Below are 22,778 nucleotides of genomic sequence, written 5' to 3'. Positions count from 1 at the left end.
ACATCCCCTGCAGAGAAAATAGCTGGGGGGGGGGGCAAATCTCTATATGGGGGGACCATGAGCATTTAAAGGGACCATACAGCTATCATATGCATTAAAGGGCATATAATGGCTGGAGTGCCCCTTTAACAAAGATCTTATTGTGGGGTCTGGAGTGCAGCCGACCTTTAGGGGGCAGCTATTCAAGGAATGCAGGGGGGGGGGGGGCTCGCAGACCCAGGGCACACGCCTTGCAGTCTAAGTATTTACTCCTTTTAGCCGTCGGCGTCTTGGCAGGGGCTTTAAATGTAGTCCCGTTAGCCAAGAGCCACCAACCGGCATGGAAGATGGAGACGATCGTGCCTCTAACTGCGCTGGACACGTACGCTTTGTTCCAGACGCCGCAGTCTGACCCCGTTTACCCCCCCTTCCCTTTTAAATAATACGGGTGCACCAGAGAGCACTGAAGGGGTTAAACTTCCAGTAAGCCAACGTGTATCTGTGTCAATCCCGCCGAAGGTCCAGTAACCCCTTCTGCTTCTCCTCCAGGTCTCCAGCTCCACTTACAAGCAGAGGAGCGAGGAGTTCCGCAGGCTGTTCAAGGAGCTGCCAGACTTTGAGAAGCTGATTGTAGGTAAGAGGCTCCCGAATCTAAGACGAGACCAGCGACTGAGTAAGGTTTGAGTCTTTACAGCAGGAGAAACGGGCGACGAGACGGGGGCCGGATGGGGCCGATCTGCCAGCGGGTTCTATGTCTATGCAGAACTATGGCAATGCTTCAGCCAATAGGAAGCCCAGTCTGCTGCTTTCAGAATGATGGAAAAACTCCCCAAATTTATGTCTATTGAGCAAGAAGAACAGAATTCCCACAATTTCTAAATCCTTTGGGAAGCCTCTTCACCCGCAAACCAGGACATGCGCGGTGACACGGGGGTCTTCTCTATATCAGCCCCTCGGCATGAGAGGTGAAATGCGGGTATCAGCGGGGGCTAGGAACCCCTTTAAATGACACTTTCACTATTGCGTATTTATTAACCCATTAAATGACTTATAAACATTAATATTTTGGTGTCTCACCCTCTATAGCGCTCCTCTGCCTCCTCTTCTGGGTGCTCCTTCCGTAGCCTCATTGTCCTGCTGTTCAGACCCCGAGGGCACTTTCTGCCCCTTACAGGGGGAACAAGTTATTTGCGTCGGCATTCATTCCTGCAGAGGTCGGCCCTAAATGCCCCGGATCCTGCAACGTATGTGAATGACGCCTTCCCAACATAAATGTGTGGAAATTCCCTACAAACAAAATAAATAGTTAAATAAAGCAGGGGGGGGGGGGGGCTGGTACTGTCTGAAAAAGAGACCTCTGAGGTTCCAAAAGCTTATGCTGCCCTATATCTTTTTCACTGTTGGCCCAATAAAAAGCATCAACTTTGACTAAAGACCCCATCATAGTACAGAGTATGGAGAGTTGGTTCCCTCCGGCAGTTGGTGGCGGTGCAGCGCTCTGTCCCGGCAGCTTGTAATGAACAGAGCGCGTCTCGGCGGCAGGTAGTAGAGCGTCAGCCCCGCGGCGAGTTATCTTACGGCCGCTCTGTCGGCGACGCGGTTTTTAGTAGGGAGAACGACGTTCGTCTGGCAGTTGATGTTGTAATAGCCCAGAATGTGGAGCAGTTGAGATCGTGCCTGATGTGATAGGAGCCAAAGACAGTGGCAGCTGAGGTTACGGGCGCCCTTTCCATCCAGAGGTGATGTTTAGAGATTGCTGTTTTTTTTTAATTTCTATAACGCCAACAATTCCTGAAGCACTTCTTACAGTCCCTCCATTCAAAACTAGAACTAGAACCGGCAGACAAAGCGTTACATTAGAGAAAAGATGTGTTTGTGTCTGTAACTGTCTCTGCAGCAGTTGATGTTATGAGATTCCTCTCTCTGGCAGTTGATACTTTCTGGTCCCTGATGATGTTGTTAGCGGTCTGTCAATCCTATATGTTGCGTCACCACTGCTTATTTGGGCTGTCCCGGCCCCCCCCGACAGCCCCTCTTCGCTGAATGTGTTATCGTCAGAGAGATTCACCAAATTCCGTCTGTCTGTCTGCAGATTACGCCTGCGCTCTACAGAGAGACATCTTACTCCAGGGCCGGCTCTTCCTCTCCGAAAACTGGATCTGCTTCCACAGCAACATCTTCGGGTGGGAAACCTCGGTACGTCGCACGCCCGGCTTCCTGCGCCCTGCTTCTGTGCTGCTGGCTGAGCATGCTGGGAGTTGCAGTACAGCTACAGGCTAGCAGAGTGTCTGTGCATGCCCTAGCTTAACCCTTTCCCTACCGTAGATTACAGTGAATAACACCGGTGCTGGTTATACCAAAGGGGGAGCTTCCTAAACTTTGTTCTAAATGAAAACCGAATCGCGTTTTTTGCGTCACGTTGTTTAGTTTTATACTTTCCCACTTTTTTTTATATATTAAAGCAGCAACTGACTTAGCGGCCCAGCCATAGGGTCTCCGGCCCCTTGTAAGAGATCCCGGGCTCATCATGACGACCCGGCTAAAAAAAATCAGGATTACACGCTTATGAAAAAGCAAAAAACCTTCATGACTCTCTGCATTCACTACTTAACAGACCCAATCGTTATCAGGATTTGCCCCAGTCTCAGGATGAAGGGGCAGATTCTCCGGGTCACACAGTCTGGATCTGACTCCTTCCAACCCCCAGTTGCTGCTTTTGCTCCCAGTATGTTATGGTTGATATCCCTGCTTGAATGCAGGTGACTCAATTAAGTTTATCTTTAACTAATGATAAGTCAGGGTATCCACAAGGGCCGGTATTAGAGCCATTTAGGTAACACGTTCGGGAATCACTACATAGAATCTTCACCGTGGGTTATTAAAGGGTTAATGTTTCTCAGGGTCAGCTCATTTAGAAAGTTCCGGGGGGGGGGGGGGGGGGGGGGGGTGTGTGTGCTGTAATGAAAGTCCTGCCCCCGGGCCATGTGTATATATAAATTATATATAGAGAGAAACGAGTATATCCTGTCCTGTGGCCCCCGTCGTGAAACCTGCCCTCCTTGTAGATATGCCTGAACCTCAGAGATGTCACCTCGATGACCAAGGAGAAGACGGCTCGGCTTATACCCAACGCCATCCAGATCAGCACCGAGAACGAGAAGGTAACGCAGCGGCCCCTTCCATTATTATTTACCCCTTCCTTACCCTGTGGATGCACGGGTACACCCTGAGAAAATTTACCAAGATTACCTTGATGACGTACCTGTACGTCAAGGACAGTCCCAACTGCCACCTGCAGCTGCTAACGGCGTCCTTACATCCCATTGCCTTACAACTAAATGTAAAAATTATAACCCCCCCCCAAACCCCTTAAACCACAAGCATTACAAATACTACCCTATAGGGTGCTATGTAAGGGACAGATGTGGCCCTTTAAAACATAAAAATATGTATGTGGGGTATGTCTGTAATCGGGGGATGTTGTTCATCAGGGGCACCTGGCGTGTTGAAGAAATTCTAAGAAAATTGCAAAAAAAAACCAAAGCCATATTTGTTCTAAAAGAAAAGGATGCTTAATTTGTGAGGGTTCATCAAATACGGAAAAGGGGGATTTTAATTAAACCTACATACGATAAAACCCAAAAAAGGAAAAATAAGGACGTAATTATTGGCACTAAAAAGCCTTGGTAAGGAAGGGGTTTAATAACACCCTATACTTCCAGATGTTTTCAAGGTGAAGGAAGAATGTATTTAATGTATAAATATAATATATAATATATATAATAATTAATAATAAATATAAAAGGAAAGTGGCGGTTCCGTTACTCCTAACGCCAGCCGCTCGCATCCAGCCGGCCTCTGTCGCCCCCCTGTGGGCATTGATAGAATTGCTGTAGCTGACAGCAGCCCGGTAGGGGGTAGAAGGGCAGATGGGCAATTGCTCTTCTGATAATCAGCTGTCATTCAGTTGTTAACCCTATTTTAGCTGGAATCTTTGAGCCAAGATGTCCCATCTCAGCTTATTGAGCTTTAACCCTTTCATTGGCGTGCAGGTACTTTCTATGATTACCTTTTGGTTACCACTGAGGGGAAGGGGGGCAAATATCAATGCCAATATAGAGATACATGCCTCCCCGTCCAATCACACGCAGCGTCTATTACATGTGATACGTAATTTACTCTCATTAGTGTAAGGCAGGCATATCCTGGGTTAGAAGTTTGTAAAAGACCCCATCTTTACATATTACGTACCTCAAGCTCTCTGCCTTCCAGCTACTTACATTATTAAGGAGGCTTAGACCTTATGACATCACCGAGAGGGTGGTAGAAAAGTGGAGCAGCCTCCCAGCAGAGGTGGTAGAGGGTAATACAGTGAGGGTATTAAACATGCATGGGATAGACATACGGCTCCTGAATCTAAGACGAGACCAACGACTGATTAAGGTTTGAGTCGTTACAGCAGGAGAAACGGCGAGTAGACGGGGGCCGGATGGGGCCGATCTGCCGGCCGGTACTAGGCTTCCCTGCCGTCTCTTTTTGACGCGCTGACCCTGGTCTGTCTCTTTTATTTCCTTTCAGTTCTTCCTCACGTCCTTCGCTGCCAGAGACCGGAGCTTCTTAAACTTGTTCCGGATGTGGCAGAACGTCCTCCTGGATAAGGTCAGTAAACGTGGGCAGAAGAAAGAAATCAGCAATAAAAAGCTGCTTCTCTCCCATTCTTACAGATCACATGATCCGCTGGCTGGGGATCATGGGAGTTGTAGTTCAGCAAGGGCCCCCCATTACGTTTAATGCTTCTTACTGACGGATGCCCCGTGTAACATCACACCTGACTGAGGGACCGCCGAACGTTTATAGGGACCTTACACTGTAAATGTACCGGCCACTCTCCCAAGATCCTGGTGGGCGGGGGGCTATTCCCTGAACACGGTCAGTGGGGTCCTCGGGGGCCACCTTTGCCATGATACACTTTCCTTTGATGTTTATCTTTATTCACAGCATGTAGCGCCACCTAGTGTATGCTAATGTTAGACGCTTCCTGCAACCATTTTATTAAGAGAATGGTAGATAAGTGGAACAGCCTTTTACATTTCAAAGAAAGAGAAATGTTAGAACAAGAGACCATAATAAATAATTAGAGGGTCAGAGGCTTAGATGGAACAATAGAAGGAGGTTTTACTTTACTGAGAAGTTGAGAGATAAGTGGAACAGCCTCCCAGCAGAAGTGGTAGAGGTGAAATTTAAACACACATGAAGCAGGTGTTATATATGTTTGTCCTGGTGCAGAAGGGGTTAAGTCCCTGTAGCATTTTATCCGGGGGGGCATTACAGGTCATAGTGATAGGGAACAAACAAGAGGGGGGGGGGTTACTTGCTGCCAGCAGTGTGAGTTTGACTCCCATACTGACCTGCTATTATAAGAAATACAGGGCCCCCTCCCCCCGGCTGCTGGGCATATATATATATATATATATATATATATGTTATGACATCATGGAGATGATGACATTAAAGTCATTGCAAATGACCGAGGCACGGCTCTCCTACCTGAACTTGTGAATCCCAGATCCTTGCTGTTACCCTGGGGGTAAGAAAGTGGCACTTATTGTACTGCACTGTGGAATATGATGGCGCTATACAAATCCATTTATAATAATTATTAGAATGATTATCCCCACAACAATAAACAATCGTTTATCTGCAGACACCCCGCTACCCCGGGATCAGTATATTTTAAACCACTCGCTGCTTGAAAACAGGTGAGCGGCCATTGTGGCCGGGGAACGGATTTACCCGATGTTTGTTAAACTGTCGCCTACAATGTGAAAGCGCGGCATAAAAATCTCTCCGTACCTCGCGGCAGAGAATGCATCGCGAGAAAGGGGAGGCTTTTACAATCCTTTCTCATATGAGACGTTTTTACACGCTGCTTACATAACAGTGTAAATGTATTTGCACACTCGTGCCCCCTTAAATGTATTTGCACCCTCGTGCCCCTTTAAATGTATTTGCACACTCGTGCCCCTTTCCCCTCTCTGGAATTGGCTCTCCCTGCCCGGCGCGGTGTTTACCCCGTTATTCACTTTGTTTGCGCTGGGCAGTGATTGTCAGCAGTGCGTGTATTCACCCCGCGTCGCGGTTACAGCCCAAACCCGCAGTGTCAGCAGAAAGCCGGACATCCCCCCGGCCCCCGTCACCAGCACAGGTTGCCCAGGGTCCAAAGGGTCAGATCTGCCCTGATTCCTTTTATTACTCGTACTAATCGTGGGCTGTACACGTCACAGAATCCATCACACGGCACTATCTCAAAATGACTTCAGAATACATATATACACTTTACTGAGAGGGTGGTAAATACATGGGACAGCCTCCCAGCACAGGTGGTAGATGGTAATACAGTGAGGGGATTAAACATGCATGGGATAGACATATGGCTCCTGAATCTAAGACGAGACCAACGACTGATTAAGGTTTGAGTCTTTACAGCAGGAGAAACGGGCGACTAGACGGGGGCCGGATGGGGCCGATCTGCCGGCGGGTTCTGGTGGTAACCATGTCAGACTAGGGGGTGGAATGTAGCTGCGTGTGTTTAGCGTGTTGTTGTGTACAGTGCTGTATAACCCGTAAAGGACCCTCGCTCTCATCCTTAAATAACGCTAAATTATCTTTTTCTTTACCTTAAACTGTCCAAAAGCCTTTAGAATCCGCAGGGGCGTTATAATGGTTTCCATGGAGACTGCTCTTTATTAGCACATTGCATGTATTTTAGCGGAATCGCCTACCGAGTCGTCAGTTCCACTACTAATAAGATTGTAATCTGGAGGAGTCATCCACAGCGGCTCGGACGCCCTGCCGGCGACACTGTTTGCTGATGTATAGATCAATAAATGCATCGGTCGTAACGTTTTTCCTCCGCTCCGCTAAGAGGGCGAATTTCCCTGTTTACACTTTAGACGCAGAAACAAAAAATCTGACAGATAAGAACTGAGTGACCCGAAACGGAAAGAAAAACACGCATTAAGTCCCCTCGGCGAGGACAAACCAGTTTTTCCTCCCCATAGAAGCCAACTCCCTCATCATTCTTCATGCTCTTGAAATGCGGAGTGAGGGGGCGAGGGATTTGCACATGCGAAAGTATGTGGTGGGGGGGGGTTTATTTATTATTTAGTGTTATATATAGCGCCATCATATTCCATAGCGCTGTACAATGGGTAAAACTGCAATAGCGACAATTTATATGCAGAAAAATATTGCGTTTCTATGTATTTTTATATATTTCTATAAACTGAGACGCCCCGCTGCCTGCGCCCCGCTGCCTGCGCCCCGCTGCCTGCGCCCCGCTGCCTGCGCCCCGCTAGCGATCCGATGCGTGCAGCGAGTGATATGTTCAAAAATCTCATTCTAATAAATAATAAAATGTTAGTTTTTAATGGCCTCCTGGGACAGTAAAAGACCACCAGCTCCGAAACATGGGGGCGCCTCCTGCCAAAACCCCCAAATTTCTCGTGAAAATGAACGAAGCTCTTACAGCAGAACCGAGGGAGAATAACGCCGGAGAAAACCCTACCTCAACTACCCCTCGGGGCGGAATAATGATTATTGGAGAGTAGTTTAGTTCCTGCGTCACCCAATGAATTCTTCACAAATCCGATACAAAGTATCCAAAGTCACCGAGGACACTGACATCACTGATCTATCTCAACCGTTCAAAAGTTTGGGGTCACTTTTTGTCCAATAAAATAACATGAAATGGATCAAAAATCCAGCGCAGATGGGGTTAATGCTGTAAATGATTGTAGCTGGAAACGGCTGATTTTTAATGGAATCTCTTCACTCCCATCACTCCTGTGCTCCAATGGCTCTTTATCACTCCTGTGTTCCAACGGCCCTTTATCACTCCCATCACTCCTGTGTTCCAATGGCCCTTTATCACTCCCATCACTCCTGTGCTCCAATGGCCCTTTATCACTCCCATCACTCCTGTGTTCCAATGGCCCTTTATCACTCCCATCACTCCTGTGCTCCAATGGCCCTTTATCACTCCCATCACTCCTGTGCTCCAACAGCCCTTTATCACTCCCATCACTCCTGTCTTCCAACAGCCCTTTATCACTCCTATCACTCCTGTCTTCCAACAGCCCTTTATCACTCCCATCACTCCTGTGTTCTGATGGCCCTTTATCACTCCCATCACTCCTGTGTTCTGATGGCCCTTTATCACTCCCATCACTCCTGTGTTCTGATGGCCCTTTATCACTCCCATCACTCCTGTGTTCCAATGGCCCTTTATCACTCCCATCACTCCTGTGTTCCAATGGCCCTTTATCACTCCCATCACTCCTGTGTTCTGATGGTATTTTGTGTTCGCTGATCCAAGTTAAAGTTTCAAAGGCTGATTGTTTTCCATGAAAGCAGCAAAGTGACCCCAAACCTGTGAACGGTAGTTTGTTATTTTAAAGCTCTTGTCCTGTTTATTATCTCCTCTTGCTGTATGGAAGCCGCATTTATGGATTTCTGCCCCCGTTTATCGTATTATTTGGGAAATATTTCTCCAGTGTGATTTTTTTTTAATTTGTAAGATTTTAGAAAAAAAAGAAACATAAAGGGTTTAGGGTTCTATAAGTTCCACCTCTGATCAGAGCGGGTTATAGGCTGCGTGATACATATTAACCCCTTCAGTCAGCGTGTAATTCTGTATCGCAGTCGTCAAGCGTTGCCGAGCGGCAGGCACCATCCGGGGCATCTGGGTCAAAAGCAGCGCATGAGACGGTGACTGGATGGGGCGCTGCCCGTAGATAGTGGGTGAGCGACCTGGATCCTCTCCGCGGCGTTTGTACTTTTACGTGGTGATTTTGGTGTCGCCATGGCAACCGGTTGAGTAGGATTCCTGGCTGTAGAAAGGTGATCATTACACCTTCCCCCAGAAGCGGAGCGCCGTGTCTTTAAGAGCCGGCTCACCTGTGCTGCTTGTGTGGGCGTGGCCAGCGGCTGGGCAGGTACGGCAGGGAAACTTTTTATAGTCAGGACTCGGAAGTCCCTTCACAATAGCGCAAGCACTGGGAGGAAACATAGTAACCAGGATCCCCCCCCCAACAAAAACCCTCTGTGTTTGGGATTAGCTGACCGCCGGACCTCTGCGCACTAACCATGTGAGTGGGGGTCTTTAATACCCTTTACTGACCCTAGTTAGAATTCAGGGGCAGATTTTGGGGGTTAGTGGCAATTGTCTGATCACAGCTCTGGTTGCTGCCCGGTGATCGTGGAAACGCTGCGGTTATTATTGTGGGTGACGGTTATTTAATATCCATTAGGAAAGCTACAGTATAGAAAGCCCTGGGGTCTGAATGGTTAAATATATATATATATATAATATATATATCTCTACAGACACACATTTATATATATATATATTTTGGGGGTATTTGTATGGGTTTTGGGTGATTTATTTATTGCATATGCGGTAATTTGTGTCACATGTCACTGAGCCACCACTCCGCACCAGCTTCTATGTTGACCTTTTGAGTGCCAGAGCTGTGCTTGCAGTTTGTCCCTGATACCTCTGTGGCACTAAAATGGTTAATAGTGTAGCTTTTAATCCCCTGGGACTGTGTTCTGATTAACCTATAAGATGCCGAGTCTCTCTTCCTCCCCCTGCCTCCCCCCCTCTGACTCTCTCTGTCTCCCCCTCTCTGCCTCCCCCTCTCTGACTCTCTCTCTCTCTCTCTCTCTCTCTGCGGGGGTCGGTGGTGGGACCCTCGCTGATCGTTGTGCTGCGATTGGCTGATCCGGCACGCAGAGCCCCGGGTTCACCTCCGTTCAGCTGTTTGTAGTGACGGTCTCTGTGTGTCTGCAGGGTTTGGCAGACGTTGTGGCCCCCAGGGCCCCTGCATGGCACTGAGAGAAATGTGTTTATCTGATTTATATGAAGAAGTAAACAGTGATCGGCGATCCCAGCCTGGCAACCGGAGGCCGCATCGCGCAGGCGTAGGGCAATAACAGCAGCCGGCTATTTATAGCGTGTCCTTCATCCACACTAATCTCAGCCATTCCAGTAAGGGGGCAAAACAATCAAATGTCATGCAAAGGGTTAAATTGTGTAACCCCTTTCTCCGCTGATCTGTGTGTGTGGGGGGGTGTTGTTTATGTATTTCCTGTTTTTGGGGCTGAATCTGTGAGAAGACGGGAGAGACCGTTAAATCCATAAAGGGGTTAATAAAGGACGGGAGGGAATTTATTCCAAAGGAGGAGAAAAATTTACAACAAGAGACCGGAATCCAACACTAGAGAGTCAGAGACTGAGATGGAACAGAAGGAAGTTTTACTTTACTGAGAGGGTGGTGGATAAGCGGAACAGACTCCCAGCAGAGGTGGTAGAGGGTAATACAGTGAGGGTATTAAACATGCATGGGATAGACATACGGCTCCTAAATCTAAGATGAGACCAACGACTGATTAAGGTTTGAGTCTTTACAGCAGGAGAAACGGGCGACCAGACGGGGGCCGGATGGGGCCGATCTGCCGAGGTTTCTAATGGCGTTCGCCGTCTAAATTTGCTGGATGGAGTTTATTTACAAGGCAGACGTTCTTCGCGTCACTGGAAGTGTTAATAGCTCGGTGTTTAATTATTGCTGTTTATTTAGCGTAAGAAGTGCTGATGAGGAAATGATAAAGAATCCGCTAGTTGGTTGGGTTTGTAAATTCTAATCCTATCACCTGTCATTTAAAGCGTTCCCGGAATAAATGGGGTTTCGGTTTCATTTTGCATTTCCTTTGGATTTAAGATAACATTTCATTGAGAATGAGAACATCACGCGGGAGTGATAAAGGGCTGTTGGGACACAGGAGTGATGGGAGTGATAAAGGGCCGTTGGGACACAGGAGTGTTGGGAGTGATAAAGGGCCGTTGGGACACAGGAGTGATGGGAGTGATAAAGGGCCGTTGGGACACAGGAGTGATGGGAGTGATAAAGGGCCGTTGGGACACAGGAGTGATGGGAGTGATAAAGGGCCGTTGGAACACAGGAGTGATGGGAGTGATAAAGGGCCGTTGGGACACAGGAGTGATGGGAGTGATAAAGGGCCGTTGGGACACAGGAGTGATGGGAGTGATAAAGGGCCGTTGGGACACAGGAGTGATGGGAGTGATAAAGGGCCGTTGGGACACAGGAGTGATGGGAGTGATAAAGGGCCGTTGGGACACAGGAGTGATGGGAGTGATAAAGCGCTTCTGATTCCATTAAAAATCAGCCGTTTCTGGCTACAATAGTCAGATAGTGGCTTTGAATCCTTAGTGCAGCCTAGGTGGTAATTGGATTCCCCCCCCCCCACACACACACACTTTGCCCTCTTGCCCCTGACGAGTAACGCATTTGTTAGCCAAGAGTCCGGCTCTGTACCCCGTTTGATTCCGGGTTCCACGGAAAGGGAACCGAGGAGGAGGCGGATGGACGGAGTTCAAATAATTAAAGGAACCGTAAAGGCTGCTTGTATCCCACGCAGGGCCCTGTATAATGTATAATGTATAACAACGGCACTCGCTTTACTGAAACGCCGGCCTTCTGTTCTCTTCTCTCCAGACTTTGACCAAGAAGGAGTTCTGGCAGCTGGTCCAGCAGAGTTATGGCAGCGAGCTGGGCCTGAATAATGACGAGATGGAAAACCTGTCGCTGCCAGCGGAGGAGGACGGGCAGCCCCGGTAAGGAACGGCTCGGAAGCCTCTCTACCGCGTGCGGATCCATAACCCTGCGTTCAAACGTTCAGCTGAATGACATCATCCTCTGACTTCACCGAAGGAAGGGCTGAGTCGGCCCTGTATAATGTATAGCTAAATATGTTCGCTAGCCCTGTATAATGTATAGTTAACCGTGTGAGCTGGGCCCTGTATAATGTGTAATTACCCGTGTGAGCTGGGCCCTGTATAATGTATAGTTAACCGTGTGAGCTGGGCCCTGTATAATGTATAGTTAACCGTGTGAGCTGGGCCCTGTATAATGTATAATTACCCGTCTGAGCTGGGCCCTGTATAATGTGTATTTCAGATTAATTAGTAGCACGACTGCCTGTATGAGTAAGGGATTTGGGGAGAGCCGGCGACTTGGTGCTCAAGGGGGGGGTTGCTGTTTTTGGAATATCTCTGAGGGGTTAATTTTGTGTTTCGTTTTCCAGGGCTGCGGGCCGGACAAGCAACGAAGATCTAGCAGAAAGGGCAGAAAAAGTACGGAAGGGTAATTCCGCCCCACGGGAGGGCATTTCTCAGACAGAGATGGATTCGCCCAGCATGAATTTCCTGCAAATGGTAAGAGCCCTGAGTGCCGTCATATAACGGGATAATAGCCCTTCTACCCCGATCCACAGACCCCTGCAACACAAAACGGGGGGGAAATGTGCCTGGTGGGGTCCTTCAATGTGATATTTTGGGTGACTTTCCCGGCTCAAACACCGCACTGAACTGATGCTTTATGGCAATGCTAATGAAGTCCGTCCCTCCATAGACTTTCATTAGTCAGAGAGTCCGGCTGGGGGATTAAGACTGAGCCATTCTATTGTCCCCCACAGGCAGTATAAGGAGTCGGGGTGTTTAGTAGATCGGGGATCGGATAACAGAGCGAGAATCATACGGTGGGGTAATAACTTCTGGTGTAGAGTATAACGCCTAAAAACCAATGGGGTTCATTGCTCGGTAGGTTTTAGAGTTTTTATGTAAAAACCCAAATTGATGCTAGGGCTGAATTAACCTCTACCACTTCTGCTGAGAAGCCGTTCCACTTGCCTACCACACTCTCAATGAGAAAACGAATTTACATCTTGTGTAAACGTCCATCGCTGTGCCCCTGGCTTTTGTGTACTCGGTGCTTGGTAGCGTTGCCGTATTACGGTCTGTTCCTTTACCAGATCTCCTCGCAGACGGTGACTGAAGGGGACAAGAACGGCACCAGAAGCCCCAACCTGGGCTCGGAGAGGAAGGGCAGCCTCAGAGCGAGCGTCAGGCCCTCGGCCCTGGCCCTGGACTTAAATGGAAATGAGAACCAGCAGGCAGGCGGGAGCAGCTGCTCCGAGTCCCCCGACGAAGGTGCGACAACCGGTTATAGAAACATAGAACCCGCCGGCAGATCGGCCCCATGCGGCCCCCGTCTAATCGCCCGTTTCTCCTGCTCTAAAGAGTCAAACCTTAATCAGTCGTTGGTCTCGTCTTAGATTCAGGAGCCGTATGTCTATCCCATGCATGTTTAATACCCTCACTGTGTTACCCTCTACCACTTCTGCTGGGAGGCTGTTCCACTTATTTCACTTTTACCCTGGGCGACCCCTGCAACCACTTGTTTCTGTCTCTCTCTCCATGCTACTTCAAAATTGTTCAGAAAGGGCCATTCCGACCCGGACCGCGACCGTCCAGGTCGGAAGGACCCTTTTTCTAAACAACTGGTGTGTTAGTGTGAGTGGTGTGACAGGGAGTGTGTGTGTTAGAATGAGTGTGTGTTAGAATGAGTGTGTACGTCTGTGTGCGCGCGTGCGTATGTTTACATATGTGTGTATGGTGGGGGCAATGGGCAAAGATGGCACAGATAAGCTGTTTGGGGGCACTGACAAGCTTCTTGGGGCAAATGTGGCAGCGCAAGCTTTTTTGGGGCAAAAGGAAATACTCACAAGCTTGTTGGGGGCAAAGGTGGCTCTGTGGGGCATGTTACTGGGTGAAGCTGGGGAGCCCTGGGGCAATTTTCACACCGACCCCTGTGGTTCCTAGTGACGCCCCTACATATCGCTATCCCATTTATGTTTAAATTCCCTCTACCTCTTCTGCTGGGAGCCTGTTCTTGACAGTCCCCGTGGACGTAAATAATAATAAAGCTGCATTCCATGGGCCTTGTTTGTAATGGAATTCCTTTATTTTGTGCAGATGATGAGAAATTAATCGTTGATCAAATCGAAGGCAGATTATACATCAATCGTGTCTTCCTCATGAGTGCCGAGAAAATGTTCCAGACGCTGTTCACCCAGTCCCAATTTATACAGAAGTTCTTGGCAACGAGGAAGGTGTTCGGTACGTCAGCCCTCGGTTACATTACGTTTATCACGTGTATATATATATAATTTCTACTTTGTTTCCCAAAAATGGAGGACTGCTGTTTATTTAATTTTTCTGAATAAAAAAACCCAAAAAACTGGGTTCAGATAATTTAAAGGCGCCGTCCCACCTCATAAAATCTCCCCAGATAAGCTCGGCATCGTGAAAAGAGAATTTAAAGAATGTTCCCCCTGTCACGGCATTAAAAGGTTAATTGAGATACTAGAGCTGCTTAGCAACAGAGACTCGTCACTCTTCCAAGGCCCCTCCTCTATGTATTACATCACAGCAGTCTGACCTCCTACATTCACTCCCAGTCCCCTCCAGACCTTCAAGCAAACGCCCCCTTCGATGATGTCAGAAGTTGGCACGCAGAGCAGTGCAGAGGGGACGGGGTTAACCAGACAGCTCTGTCTATATCCCTGTTAGTAATGAGGGTCAGATTAGAGGGCCTGTGTGTAACCAATGAGAGAGAGAGCTCCCGCATAGCTGCTCTCCCATTGGCTGTTCTGATTTAGACCCCTGACAGGGAGATACAGTCTGTATAGATAATGTTATTAAATGGCGGGTTTATTCCCCCCCCCCCCCCCCCAGACGTGGACTTTTCCGCGTGGCAGCCGGACGGCTCGGGCAATCAGACCAGAACGGGGACGTACACCATCACCATCAACAACCCGCTGATAGGGAAGTTCACGACCGCCACGGATAAGCAGGTACGGCACTTGTGGGTTTTTTGGGGGGTTTTTTTCAGAACTTTATTAAGCGTTTTTGATTTGTTGCCTAAAAATTTTTTTGGGGAAAAAAGGTGATTCTGTAGCCTCACCGTTCCATGCGGGGGGTGCTGGCAACGTGCGGGGGGCCAAACGTGGACAAGCAGCCCAATAATAAAGCTTCCCGAAACCCACTTTGCAGACATCATGCGACACAAGGTATCCAATCCCTATCCAGGACATGTGTTCAGGACAGGAAAGCATGTAACATCACGAAGCGCAGAAAGGATCCAGTCCTCGTGGGAACGCTTTATTACTGGCCCCCGGTGGCTGGTTGTGGTATTGCATGTAAAGCTTGGGGTTAAAAAAACCAAACTTCAGGTGCCGCCTGATGTCAGAGCAGCCAAGGGGGTATTTGGCCTTCGCTTCCTCTGTACCTGACCCCCTGGACCATAGCAACCAATGAAATGGTCCAGTGAGCCGGAATATTCCATTGCAAAAGTGGTCTTAGTCCCACGACAGCCAATGGAGTATTTCTGCTGCTCGGAACGTTCCATTGGTTGCTAAGAGTCGCTTTCTTACACGTAACCTGTAGCTTCCGCTCTCCTGCGATGGGGGGCCGGCAAGGGCCGCCAACTGAGGGTAGCATTACATGCTGCGGGGGAAGTAACTAACTGCGCTTCCCCTGCCCCCCGCAGACAGGTCGGCCGAACGGGGTCTTTCAGCCAGTCTAGGATTCTAAGTAATTATTCGTCGCCCCCAATAATGAATTTTTTGCTTGATTCTGTGGTTTTGATCGTTTCAGACCCTGTTGAAGGAGGGCCGGGAGGGCCAGTCGTACTCCGTGCAGACGGAGGTCGTCACCCACGACGTGCCGTATAACGACTACTTCTACTCCATGCACAAGTACTTCATCACCAGGATCTCCAAGCACAAGTGCCGGCTGCGGTGAGCGAACGAGCTTCAGGGTCGTCCCCCCCCCCCCCCCCGTGTTTGCCCTCCGCCAGCTGGGGGCCCGATCGGCCCTTTTCTAACCGACTTCTAGACGTCCGGACCCTGTAGATCTTTAGATAAGCGTTTGGGTTCAGATCCCAGGAGGTGCGATAAATCATAGATTTACTGTATTGCCCTCTACCACTTCTGCTGGGAGACTGTTCCACTTATCCAGCACCCTCTTGTTGAATGAGATATTGTCAGCATCCACTTGCCATCCTGTGAATGTCTCCTACTGCATTAGACATGTTCAGGGGTTCCTCTAGATTCAGGGAATTGTTTAAAAAGAATGTATTTGACCCAAAACAGTAACTGGATCCTCAATGATTTATCTTCTCAGGATTTGCTCTGATCTGAAGTACAGGAAGCAGCCGTGGGGATTGATCAAGACGTTCATCGAGAGGAACTCCTGGAGCGGGCTGGACGATTACTACAAACAGTTAGGTCGGTCTCCCCCCCTCCCCCATAAAAGATGGCGTGTGGACCCCGCGTCTGCGCAGAGAGCACTCCAACTTACTTCAATGGCAGCGCTTTCCTTCTAGTGTTTGGCTGGAAAGAGGGCAAAATGCACATCGGCCACCTCTGCTGGGAGGCAGTGCCACTACCGATTTCCCCCATGAAGTAAAACGCCTTATTTTAACCTCTGGCCCACTTTTATGATCTTTCCGTCGTGTGGCCCCTTGCGCTCAGTGCATGCGCGGAGTTTTCATTAAGATTTCTGATTCTTTACACTTTCAGAAAGCGATCTCCTGGCGGAGGAAACGGCGAATCCTTCCGCGACCGACCCCAACAAATCCGGCGGCCTTCGGAGACGGAGACGCAATCACCGGCGCGGCTCCGGGGATCCCCTGACCAAACACGGCACCAGGAACGACCTCTCCGACTTGGGACTGTATACCCGGGACGAGCGCGCAGGTACACTGCTTCACACCCCCCCCCCCCCCCAGCATCCAGCTCGATAACGACTTTCCCCGTAAAACTCCGGGAATTCACCAAACCCAGCAAAACTTTCCGACTCTTTATTAATTGTTTTTCATCCGCAACCAGCCGGATATTGTTAATTTAAAGGGGCATAACACCAGCGCTGTATACAGTAATATACCCCCCCAGCGCTGTATACAGTAATATACCTCCCCCCCCCCCAGCGCTGTATACAGTAATATAACCCCCAGCGCTGTATACAGTAATATAACCCCCCAGCGCTATATATGGTAATATACCTCCCCCCCCAGCGCTGTATACAGTAATATACCTCCACCCCAGCGCTGTATACAGTAATATAAACCCCCAGCGCTGTATACAGTAATATAACCACCAACGCTGTATACAGTAATATAACCCCCAGCGCTGTATACAGTAATATAATCCCCCAGTGCTGTATACAGTGATATAACCCTCAGCGCTGTATACAGTAATATAACCCCCAGCACTGTATACAGTAATATAACCCCCAGCGCTGTATATAGTAATATAACCCCCAGCGCTGTATACAGTAATATAACCCCCCCCGCGCTGTATACAGTAATATAACCCCCCCCAGCGCTGTATACAGTAATATAACCCCCAGCGCTGTATACAGTAATATAACCCCCAGCGCTGTATACAGTAATATACCCCCAGTGCTGTATACAGTAATATAACCCCCAGTGCTGTATACAGTAATATAACCCCCAGCGCTGTATACAGTAATATAACCCCAAGCGCTGTATACAGTAATATAACCCCCAGCGCTGTATACAGTAATATAACCCCCAGCACTGTATACAGTTATATAACCCCCCCCCGGCTCAAACACCACACTGAGCTGACGCTTTATGGCAATGCTAATGAAGTCCGTTCCTCCAAGACGCTTAATGCCCCGGCAGCTCCAAGAGGCTCAGGCGCCGGGGATGAATGAACCGGACGGCGTTTGCGCTGCCTCCGGGTTTAGTGAATCGAGGAGCGCTCGGTAATCTTTCGTTTCACCTTCAGGGAAGAGAAGAGATCCTGGGAGGCGGAACTCGCTGATCATACTGCTGATGAGCTTCTTGTGAGTATCGATGTTATCGTTTCTCTATAAAAGTGTGATTTTAATTAAAACTCAGCGTGCAGGGCCAGAGGCTCCTAGTGTGCTGGGGTCACTTACCCCGGGTCTCCCAGTGGTGCGGGGGGGCATAGACTCTTCCGTAGGGGCATCTTTAGCCGAGAAGTGAGAACGTTATGCGTTTCGTTCATGCAGCCACCCATCGGGTTCTCGGGCCATAAGTGGAGGCCCCCGGGGTGAGGGTAATGGCAGGGATGGGGCCTCTGAAGGTCGTTAATTCCCACGGGGCATTCGAGTGCCACAAACCCTCCTGTTTCCTACCCCAGCCCGTTACTGCCGCTCTGCTGCGGGGGTAATTTCATTCTCTTATCCCTGTACAGAGATAGAAGAGGGGCGATTAACTCGAAGCGATATAACCCCGGGAATACATTAACCCACCGCTCACCGGGTTCCCCTAATAAATATTAATCAGGATGCGTGGAGATGGTGCGTATCGCTTTAAAAAACAACAAGTTTTTGGTAAAGATAAGAAAGAAAAGATGCCCTTATTGGCTAACTCAGGGATAATAGATTGCGAGCTTTCAAGGCCTGTTCTTCCGGGGTAATAAAGGTACGAAAGTGTCGCCCGTTTTCTTTCGATGGCTGACGTGGTGCAGCTCTATAGTTTATCGCGTAGAAACGTACAGATAAAAGAAAAGGAATATAACCCTGTGAGCCCCGGAGAAAATGGAACCTCGGAATGGCGTTAATACTTTTTATCGGGCCAGCTGAAGAGGAGACCTCTGAGGTTGTTAGTGGAACCCTACAGCTTTTTATATTTTGGCCCAATAAAAGTATCCATTTTTGCCAAAGTCCTTAAACACAAAGCTATTCTAGAGGCTGACCCCCCCCCCCCCCAGATGTTGTAAGATGGCCGCCCCTCTCCCCCGGGCGTGCGGAGGAAGGGTTTTTGGTGACGCTGCGTGTCTCTCGCCCTCAGTCTGCTGCTGCTTGTCTTGTTGAACCTCACCCTGTTTCTCAAGCTGTCTAAGATCGAACACGCGGCCCAGACGATCTACCAAGATCACCTCCAGCAAAAGATCGCGACCAGGTAAGAGACGAGACGCGCGGCTGTGCTGTATAGAGCTGTATAGACTACGCCCGCCTGTCTCCCCGCGTAGACCGCCCGCCTGTCTCCCCGCGTAGACCGCCCGCCTGTCTCCCCGCGTAGACCGCCCGCCTGTCTCCCCGCGTAGACCGCCCGCCTGTCTCCCCGCGTAGACCGCCCGCCTGTCTCCCCGCGTAGACCGCCCGCCTGTCTCCCCGCGTAGACCGCCCGCCTGTCTCCCCGCGTAGACCGCCCGCCTGTCTCCCCGCGTAGACCGCCCGCCTGTCTCCCCGCGTAGACCGCCCGCCTGTCTCCCCGCGTAGACCGCCCGCCTGTCTCCCCGCGTAGACCGCCCGCCTGTCTCCCCTGTAGATAAACAGGCTTTGGAATATACCGCTGTCTGCGCATGTCCTGTTGGAGCGTGTATATAGTTGGTGTGAATAATTGGCTGAATGAGGTGCCTGTACGGTGCGAAGCGCCAGACTCGGACCAAAAGCGATTGGGATAAATTTTGTTTCCTGCCCTTTCGGGGCTTTTTCCATTTGGGAACTAAATTCATTGTCTCTCTCGCTCTCCCTCAGCGTCTCTCACCCTCCCGTGCCCACCGCTCCCGTCTCCCTTCCCGCAGCTCCCCTTCTTCTCTTTCTGTTTCTCTGTTACCTTGGCCTCCCGGAGCACTTCTGCAAAAAAGGCACACCCTCTCAGCCCGATTGGTTGTGTTTGTGGCTCCGCCTTCTCGTGGAAGTACTCCAAGAGGCCAAAATGACGAAGATGAATTTGCGGAGGAATAGAAGCGGATCGGCCTGCATTGCTCCGGCCTCTCTGGGTGCTTTTGCGGAAGTGCTCTGGGAGGCGAGGTTAAAAATAGAGCATAACGAGGAGAAGCAGACAAAGAAAGAAGACACAAGATGCCCGGTCTCTGCCTCACTCGCTAAGCGTTATATCGGTTTAAGAGAAGTGTGTTGAGTCTTCTGTCCTTCACTCTGTCCCCCAGGCCGTATTACCAAGGGGTGGATGGCGGAGGCTACGCTCCCAACAAGGGCCCGGACTTCAGGGCTGGGCTGAAGGGCGTTCTCCAGGACTCCATCACGACCCTAGAGCAGGTAATGTTGGGGTAACTGTATATATATACTAAAGTGGTGACTTGTGGGTAATGTTGTTTGCCGTGCCTGGCGTCTGTTACCCCGGCTCTATGGCGCCACCTGCTGTTAGACGTGAGCCGCACACTGTAGGGGGGTGACCATGCTGCAAGTGACCGCAGGGGGCTTTAAAACCATAATCCGCAGCGAGTAACCCTATGTGGGGCAGGAATGTGGCTCCTGGATCTCGGTCCTGACCAAGGACTGACTAAAGGGCCAGTTTAATGTCCCCGCCCACCCCCTGTATAGAAGAATGCGTATTAACCCTCTGTGGGGACTTTAATATGCATTCTTCAAAAATGGGGGGGGGGGGGGTGGATGTGGCAGCTCCTGTCCTCCGCGATGTTCCGAGTAATCTTTTCACTGATTGGCTGCTTAAAATAGTATAAAATAGCGTATTTCTGTCTGTGAGGATGGAGCGCTGCGTCTCGTTTCTCGATGTAATCTCTCCCGTCGTCTCTTCAGCTCAAGGACTCTCTCCTGCTGCTCCAGAAAAGTTTCGACCTTCTGACCAAGACGTCGGGCGAGGCGGCCGCCGACAGTTAGCGGCTCCAGATCTCATCATCCCGAAGAGTCTGCGGCGCCCCGGCTGGCCCCGAGCACCTCGACCGTGCGCTTCCCCCCCCCCCCCCGAGAGGCCTGGGGCTATGAAACGGCACAGGAAGGGAATCCATGGTTTACACTTTTTTAACGGCACTGCTAAATTTCCTTAATCTTGTCCGTTTTCATTGTTATTTAAAGCTTTATTGTTTCTTCTAATCACCGTTTACCGGCTACACCCCCCCTCCATTCCTTTTGGTAACCGGGGTGCAATGGGATGAAAATCTGCCCTGGACTGCAACCCAAGCCCCCCCCCCCCCCCCCCCCGAGGTAGGTGGGAGGCAGAATGGCCACCAGCCCACAAGGCATTTGGGCGCTGCCCTTCGTAGCCACTCCCGGCTCGGTGGTTATTCCCAGTAATACTGCACCACCCGCCCACGAGGGGTTAACCTAATTCTGCCCCGAATAATTATACATTTTATTTTGTAAATTATAAAGCGTCCAATTAACCAATTTTGCCTTAATTATTTATTTACCCCCCCAGAAATCCCCAGGTGTGGCAGTGCTTTGATTTTAAAATGCTTTACCGGCTCCTCGGGCACTTTAAGGGTTAAGGTGCACTTTCCGTGATGGGTATATGTGCAGGGACCAATGGGGACGCTGGCCCAGACGAGCATGCTGGTGGCCAAAAGGGCCACATACTTACCGATACCGCCGCTCCAGCGGCAGATCGGGTGCTGCAGGGCGAAGCTGCCGGCTGGATACGCGCAGCCGCACATACCGTACCTCATTTGGTGGCCGCTTAGTCCTCCCCAGGCTGGCCTGGCTGTCTGTCCTTGGATGTTGTCACAAAGTCCCCCCGTTAGTTTATCCTGAACGCTCTTGTAGAGACGTCTGCAGCTCGGGGCTTCCGATGCCCGGCCGATGGGGATGATGGGAGTCAGTCCGCCCCAAACCCCGTTTCATGGCAGAACGCGGCTCTTTAACTGCCATTTCTGACTAGTTTTTGACTAAAAATGTCCAGTCTTATGGCAGCCTTGGCCGCCCCGGGGTACAAGCACCGAGTATAGGGACAAAGGCACCCGGTAACGGCCTTAATGCCCCAGACATCGGAATGTACGCGCCGCTTTATTGGCTCGGTACCCAGTAGAGTAATGCAGGATAAATGAGCATTTTTATCAATGAACCGTTTCTGCCTTATTTTTGTGTGAAAGAAAGTGAGTTTTATTTCTGAGGTAAGATTTGTGGGCGGGGCGAATCCCGGCCCCTGCTGGACGTTCTCCGATGTTTTTTAAGTATTGGAACGATGGTGAATTTAATTAAAGATGATCTAGAATGTGTTCTGCTTTCTGTGATCTGTTCGTCTCTACACGAGCTCCTCGTGGGCCGGCGCTGGGTTAACCTTCAATAAACTTTATCGATATAGAACAGGAAAGCGCGGAGGGAAGAGGAATAAACGCGTTCGGGATACATTGTAACTCTCACGCCTGTGAAGCGCCTCGCTGATGTCACCGTGCACGTTGCCGTGGTCTGGCCTGGGGGTGGCAGTTACAGGGGTGTTGGAGCCCCTCTCACACGTAACCAGAGGCAGAGAGCGCCCGTGTCGGAGGGCACACCGCTTCTCGTTGGGGAGGTGGGGGATCTCGCCTGTAACCGGACCGTATACACCATGGAGCAGTGGGCGGAGCGTCCATGGTGACCTTTTCCACGTTATGACATCATAACCCTGTGCTCAGCGTGGCATATAACCCCCAGCCGCATCATGACATAAATTGGCAGCTGTGCCACCTTTTGCCATAGATAACTACATATAGTTTGAATACATTTGCATTGCGCTGCCCCTCACAAAGGCTGCCTGAACCAATCAACAACATCCCTGCACACTTCCTAAATGGGGGGGGGGGGGCCTGGGGTTCTTTAAATATTAACCCTGAGAATCTGCCCCTCAACCTGGGATTGGAACAAAAATCCAGAGACCCCCTAGAGTTCCCAGGTATGGTCAGCAACTGAACTATGGGGAGGAATAATCCTGCAGATCCTGAGAACGGAAAGTAGAGACGGCCACTCCCCCGGGATACGCGTAAGGGGGGTTTCTAATGTACAGACATATGATATATTAATGCGTGAGTGCGCCGTTAAGTAGACATATTCAGGGTAGAGAGCTGCAGCTTCTGCATTGAGTGAATTGAGCGGCGTCTCCAGGGAATCGGCGGCTCTTCCATTAGTAACCGGGTTTGACAGACCG

The 22,778-nt window shown here is 49.9% G+C and overlaps 1 protein-coding gene across 1 annotated transcript in view; it reads left to right on the top strand.

Moving 5' to 3' along the window:
• Positions 1 to 20,539, top strand: part of LOC149280708 (protein Aster-C-like) — a 44,814-nt gene extending 24,275 nt beyond the window's left edge. The window contains exons 3-18 of the mRNA XM_089500126.1: positions 529 to 613; positions 2,072 to 2,175; positions 3,045 to 3,140; positions 4,558 to 4,638; positions 11,556 to 11,674; positions 12,145 to 12,274; positions 12,871 to 13,048; positions 13,874 to 14,017; positions 14,636 to 14,754; positions 15,557 to 15,699; positions 16,085 to 16,188; positions 16,483 to 16,659; positions 17,716 to 17,773; positions 18,747 to 18,857; positions 19,849 to 19,957; positions 20,459 to 20,539. Coding sequence (XP_089356252.1) covers positions 529 to 613; positions 2,072 to 2,175; positions 3,045 to 3,140; positions 4,558 to 4,638; positions 11,556 to 11,674; positions 12,145 to 12,274; positions 12,871 to 13,048; positions 13,874 to 14,017; positions 14,636 to 14,754; positions 15,557 to 15,699; positions 16,085 to 16,188; positions 16,483 to 16,659; positions 17,716 to 17,773; positions 18,747 to 18,857; positions 19,849 to 19,957; positions 20,459 to 20,539 — 1,839 coding nt within the window. The remainder of the gene's footprint in view (positions 1 to 528; positions 614 to 2,071; positions 2,176 to 3,044; positions 3,141 to 4,557; positions 4,639 to 11,555; positions 11,675 to 12,144; positions 12,275 to 12,870; positions 13,049 to 13,873; positions 14,018 to 14,635; positions 14,755 to 15,556; positions 15,700 to 16,084; positions 16,189 to 16,482; positions 16,660 to 17,715; positions 17,774 to 18,746; positions 18,858 to 19,848; positions 19,958 to 20,458) is intronic.
• The last annotated feature ends 2,239 nt before the right edge of the window (positions 20,540 to 22,778 follow it).

The sequence above is a fragment of the Sceloporus occidentalis genome, unplaced genomic scaffold (genome assembly GCF_023333645.1).
Source record: "Sceloporus occidentalis isolate IW3139 unplaced genomic scaffold, rSceOcc1.0.p SCAF_148, whole genome shotgun sequence".
NCBI lineage: Eukaryota > Metazoa > Chordata > Lepidosauria > Squamata > Phrynosomatidae > Sceloporus > Sceloporus occidentalis.
The sequence above is the reverse complement of the archived record's forward strand: the minus strand, read 5'-3'. Positions and strand labels throughout refer to the sequence as shown.